Here is a 5,780-nt window from a genome sequence, read left to right as displayed (position 1 = left end):
AACCATAATAGGATTGTAGTTTTGTGCACATTTTTTATTAACAATGTTAGCATCAATTCTCATCTTTGTAAAAAATTACCATATCTACAACATGAACTAAGTGGATGTTCATGGAGAAATGCACTTAAATACAACTTTTGGGCCAGCACTTTCTTTTCTTTAGGTTATAAATATGCTAGCATGTAGATTGTTTCCAACTTGTAATGAGTTGTTGACAATGAGTACACTTCCAAGGTTACAAAGGTTGCAATTTTATACCACAAGTTAGCTAAAACACTAATGGTTGCCTTCCAAATTCTAAAGGATAATTTCTCTTTTTTGTAAAAATGTAGTGTCTAGAGGACAAAGCCAAAGTCTTGCAACCAAGCTTAAGATATTTGAAGCTTTCATAATCACTATACAAAGTTTTTGTAGCAAAAAGTCCAAGCCTTTGAAGAGGTTTAAGGGCTCCAAATGTGCATGCAATCATGAGGGTTTGAAGATTTCTACTATGCATTGGCAAGTTTGGGAGGCAACATTCTAGACTTTAGTTGATGCATTACAGATTGGGATACTCGAATAGCCAACAATGGGTTTTTCAAAGCGAAATCTTCATATTCTTGAGAAAAGAGTACAACTTCGTAGTTGAGAATAATTGTGCTCATTGCTGCTTGTTTCAACGCACTTGCAGAGCTCAACCTTGTAGCAACCTCCAAAACCTCCAAAGCATTTTTGGTACTCATGGTGTCTATGATGTAAGCTTCACATATCTCCATTAACAATGGAATGTCATACTTGTCAGCAGCCAACATCAGCCCTAGTGAATGTTGTTCTAGGGCTTCTAGAGTCAATTGTCCTGTATACATAAACTCAACCAAGTGTTTCAACTCAATGTGGCTTATCTCAGGAATACGAATTGTCAAGTTCTTCGAGTCTTTGTGAGAATCCATCTCCAACATTGCCTTGAAAATAGAAGATCTTGAAGCCTATCAGTTCAAATAGATTAGCACTAACTACTATAAAACATTCTACATGCATGCAATTGTGGAGATATAATATTCCAATATCTTTTGAGTTGAAAATGGATTGTGTACGTCAATATGTAAATGGTCTAGTAGAAAGTTTTGCATATCATGCCTACAATGCATTCATGGTTAGTATTACATTAGCATAAGGAGCACACTTATAATAGCAATAGAATAAAAATGAAACATGGTTAGAATCACACAATCTTGCTTAATTAGAATGCCAATGTGTGGTTATGGAATCATGAGTTACATTCATTTTTACTTTTGTTTGAAGGTGCTCTAATAGATCACAAGAAAATGGAGGGTTTAAACAAGAGAATTAGAGTGCTCAAATGTAGTCACCAAAAGGTCCACAACTTGTGGCCTAGAGCCCAAGGAAGGAATCCATCTCATGGACTTTTGAGCATTGTTTATTAATGGGAATCATTACCATTTGAGAGCTTGATAGGACACGGTAGATAGGTCCATGAGAGTTTTTATAAGTGCTACATGGTGAGTGGATAGGTCCAAGGTATAGGGGCCATTGAGAACAATACCATGATAACCTTGTGGACTTGAATAGAGATCCCATCCTCCGTGATAAGCTCCAAATCTGCATGAAGACCCTCTATGAAGGCATCACCTAGAGCACCCAAGTATGAGATTTGCCTCGATGTAGCTGCCACTACTTGCTCCAATTGCTTTATGTGTTTGATTGCATCTGCAAGGCCCTGCTGCTACAATGTTCATAAAAAACTTTTTTGGGTTGATACAAAGACCTACAACTTCCAAATTCATAATACTTTTTCACATGAGATTTTGTTATTATTATTATCTATATAAGAAGATGCCTTAAAAGTTGAAAGTTTAAACCTTTTACCTTCTAATTTGCAGTTGGTTTGCATAAAAGTACTTTGGGACACAAGCCTTCTACTTCAAATATTCTAGAGGTTAACTACATTTTGGTAGGTTTTTTGCCATTTTCAAAACGGATTGTTATCAACCTACTTCCAAGCCTCCAAACTTGTAGCTTAAGTAGGATCGAGGTGACGATTAGCAATGATGGGTTGTGTTAGGTCACCGTTAATGCTAATCCAAATCCAATGATGAAGCAAAGCCAGTATGATGACTATCACTTATTCAGCTCTATTAGGCGATCATCCAACCCTATTCCAATGATTAAGCAAGGCCAAGATGATGACTATCATCAAGTGGGTTCTCTAAGGGACAATTAACGCTAATAATCCAATGGTTGAGCAATGTCACGATGATGACATACATTAATTGGGTTCTCATAGGCGATGCTTAACGCTAATCCAATGATGGAGGTATAGGAAAGGGCCTTAAAAGATACACATAATGAAGAGAAAAGAGACCATCAATAAACTGCTAAATCGAAAGATGGGATCATGAGAAAGGATGAAGCATTGATCTCGAAGCTCAGACAATGCAGTTATGGGGGGGGGGGGGGAGGAGGAAAGGAACAAAAGGAAAGAAAGGTCTCGGACCTTGGCTTCTCCTGCCTCTGCCTTGTTGATGGAGCCTCTCTTATCAAGCTTGGCATTGCTGATCTCTGCCTGAGAGGACTGCTGCTGTGATGCTGTGTACCCATCCTTCTCTTCGAGGTCGAGCCTTCTCGCGAACTCCAAAATCTCTTTGGCTCCCTCGAAACAGCGCAGGCAAATGCTGTTTCGCGGCCGGAACAGGTGAGGGTTTTGGTCACACAGGCAGCAGTCCATCAAGAAGAAGAAGAAGAAGAAGAAGCAGCAGCAGCAGAAGCAGAATAAGAAGATGTGGCGAACCATCCACGGTCCAGAGAAGATAATGGGCATCACTGTCCCTCTCGCTTGAGAGAAGAGTGGTGCTCCAAACATGGCGGGCCGGCCCATCTCATCATGCATCGAAGTGCCCATGTATATGCATCCATACATCTGGGTCGAGATTATTTCTCCTATATTTGTGTGTACACATATGCGTATGTGTATGCGTGTGTATATGTACGTGTATGTGTACATATAGTAGAGAGAGAGAGAGAGAGAGAGAGAGATGACCAATTGGTCATTGTGTGTCTATATATACATATATGTATGTGTATATATGCAATAGAATGTGTAGATATGAGAGAGAGAGTCTAGAGAGAGAGAGAGAGAGAGAGAGAGATCATGGCTTCAATACTTGGTAGTTTGGATGCTATTGAGTAGGACAAATAACTATGAGGAAAAAAGGCCATCAAAGGATAACATTTGCATAAATCCTTCTCCTCAAGGAATGCAACAATCTTCCAAGGCAAGCACTCTATCATGCCATTCAAAGCGAAGACTTTCATATGGAGGACTATGGTAGGAGGTTTGCCAATTGTGGATATACTTCACCAAACAAAGATATAAGACAAAACATACTTCTCTTGTACTAAATGTAGATAGTTCCTTCATTACCATTAACCATGGTCTGAAATTTGAAAAAATGTATACTCAACCACACTTCCATTGCATATGTTAGCCAATGTTCATCAACTCCCCGCAAAGTGCAAACCACTTGTAGGACAAACTCTTCGTGAGAATATCTACAGGGTTCTCGTTCATGCATATCTTGATAAGTTGTATGTGCTTATCCTCAGGAACTTCCCTAATGAAATGATAGTCCATGTCCACATGCTTTATCATTGCATGGAAAACTAGATTTTGTGCTAATTATATAGCACTTTGATCATTTTGTACTTGGTTCTATAGTAGGTAAGATCGTACACTGTTGCAAATGAGAGACCAAGACATTCCCCCACCAAGATCCATGAAACAAGTATCCTATAGTAAATCTCCTAGTGCCTACATTTCTTTTGCAAAATCTATGTCTAAGAAACCAATGTCTAATGCACCTTTTCTCATAGACACAATTCCTTTGCATAATTCAACTATTGCAAGATCCCTTTATTGCCTCCCAATACTTGTTTTCATGACAAGCCATATATGTGTTGACAATTCACATTACAAATGCAATGTCTACCAAGTAGCTATCATAGGATACATGAAACTACCAACTCTAGATGCATATGGATCTGGACATTTCATTCGTCTTCCAATCAAATTTGTGACAATCATCCACCTTATACTTAGGCAATGCATCTCTTGGAATGATCTTTATTTTATAAGCCTATTTATATGGAAGATCTTTCTTCCCTTTCGAAAATGAAACCAACTCCAAATTAGAATTCTTCATAATAGAGTTCATTTCATACTTCGTAGCCTTCTTCCACTTATTCTTAGCATCCCAAATCATAGCTTCTTAATATAATCAAGGCATGCCACAATAAGAATAGCATAGTCACTAGAAGAACATATTGATCTAGATGCTAAAAGACTCTTATAGACCATCTTAAAGTTAGCTCTAGATTTTTAGTCATAATGCCTTGTGGCTATCCTTTCTCAAAATTTCCATCCTGGTTGCTTAATACTAGCATCTTGCTAATTTTTAGCATCTTTATTAAGCTAATTGAAAGATAGCCCTCCATACTTCAATTTTCTTCATAGATCTCTCATGTAACTTATCTTCAATAAAGATAACATCACTATTGGGATACCATAATCTATATTTGACAATCAAGCTTTTGACACTTCTCTTTCTATACATACACACTTGCCTCATAGCTAAAGACTCGAAGGTGCTTATAGGATGGGGGTTTACCAAACCTTAACTTTTCTAGCCTCTTTCTTATCCAATGCCTTATTTGGCAATATATTGATAAGATGGATGGCAAGTTTTACCTTTTCAACCCAACCCTTACTATAGACTGCCATTTAACAGTGTAGTAAGAACATTTTCTTCGATAGTCTGTTTCATATACTCAGTAATGCCATTCTAGATAGGAATACAAGGGACTGACAACCCCCTTTTGATGCCATGCTTATCACAAAACTCCTTGAAGGAATTGGACATATATTCACTACCATTATTGGTACATGAGCCATTCAGCTTCTTATTGGACTAGTTCCCAACATGCATTAGAATTGCTTGGAAAACATCTAGCAAATCACCCTTTCTTTGAATAGAAAAGACCCAAACTTTATGTGTTGCATCATCAATGAATGTTATGAAATAAGGTACTCCTACTGGCAATTTGGGCATTGGTCCATAGACATAACTATGAGCTAACTCTAGTTGTTCCATATTTTATAACTAATACATCATTTGTGAGGTGTTTTAGTTTGCTTACCAAAGATACACTGCTTACAAGTAAAAACGAACAAATATTTGTAGATAGTTCAAAGAAGAAAGTTCCATTCCTTTTTTATTCATGTGACCCCATTGATTGCACCATAAAGAAATAGATCATATGTGAAGAGTAAGATTCCCACAATTGGAACCTCTAGCTACGGAAGAAGTGCATTATAAATTTTTCAAGATTGGATCTCCAAATGTGGTATGTTAACAACAATCATCTAGTTGTCCTATAGAAATTAAGCTCTTAGTGAGCTTTCACATATGACACACATTGTCCAAAAGAAAGGTAGAATCATTTGGAAAAGTGGCTCTAATGTTGCCAACTCTAGCAATTTGGCACACTTGGTCATTGCTAAGACTATGCCATGTGGTTAGTTGGGCTGATATTGTGACTGATGAGCCTGAAAAAATAAAGGTTATAGAGGTACATAGCATATGATCCAAGCCACTCTATATGAGGTGTCACATGAAAGGATGCACCAAAATCAATGATCTAGTTTTTAGCAATGGACTAATCAAAAGCAATAAGAAAGTCAAAAGAAAATGTAGATGCACATGGAATATCCATATCATCATTGG

At 37.5% G+C, this 5,780-nt stretch overlaps 1 protein-coding gene across 4 annotated transcripts; it reads right to left on the bottom strand.

Moving 5' to 3' along the window:
* Positions 1-216: 216 nt before the first annotated feature.
* Positions 217-2,867, bottom strand: LOC148031362 (BTB/POZ domain-containing protein At3g56230-like). Of its 4 annotated transcripts, none has more exons than XM_087685732.1 (3): positions 2,495-2,867; positions 1,544-1,723; positions 217-965 (listed from the first exon to the last, which is right to left on the bottom strand). In XM_087685732.1, exons 1-3 carry the CDS (start codon positions 2,858-2,860, stop codon positions 489-491), a joined length of 1,023 nt encoding a protein of 340 aa, XP_087541858.1. In that variant the 5' UTR covers positions 2,861-2,867; the 3' UTR covers positions 217-488. The 4 variants fall into 4 exon arrangements, with proteins under 4 accessions (XP_087541858.1, XP_087541862.1, XP_087541860.1 ...); XM_087685736.1 differs by having other exon boundaries at positions 217-941; XM_087685734.1 differs by having other exon boundaries at positions 1,544-1,720.
* Positions 2,868-5,780: the final 2,913 nt, after the last annotated feature.

This window comes from Lygodium microphyllum, chromosome 9 (assembly GCF_053477565.2).
Source record: "Lygodium microphyllum isolate KBCC chromosome 9, Lygodium_microphyllum_v1.1.10, whole genome shotgun sequence".
Classification (NCBI taxonomy): domain Eukaryota; kingdom Viridiplantae; phylum Streptophyta; class Polypodiopsida; order Schizaeales; family Lygodiaceae; genus Lygodium; species Lygodium microphyllum.
Note: the sequence above shows the minus strand (reverse complement) of the source record. Positions and strands in the feature narration are given on the sequence as shown.

Excerpts from the sequence above, each read along its gene's own strand:
- LOC148031362 (XM_087685732.1), bottom strand. The coding sequence starts at position 2,860 with ATGTTTGGAGCACCACTCTTCTCTCAAGCGAGAGGGACAGTGATGCCC. Across the intron at positions 1,724-2,494 it reads CAGAGGCAGGAGAAGCCAAG|CAGCAGGGCCTTGCAGATGC; the intron begins GTCCGAGACCTT and ends TGAACATTGTAG. Across the intron at positions 966-1,543 it reads AAGTCCACAAGGTTATCATG|GCTTCAAGATCTTCTATTTT; the intron begins GTATTGTTCTCA and ends TTGAACTGATAG.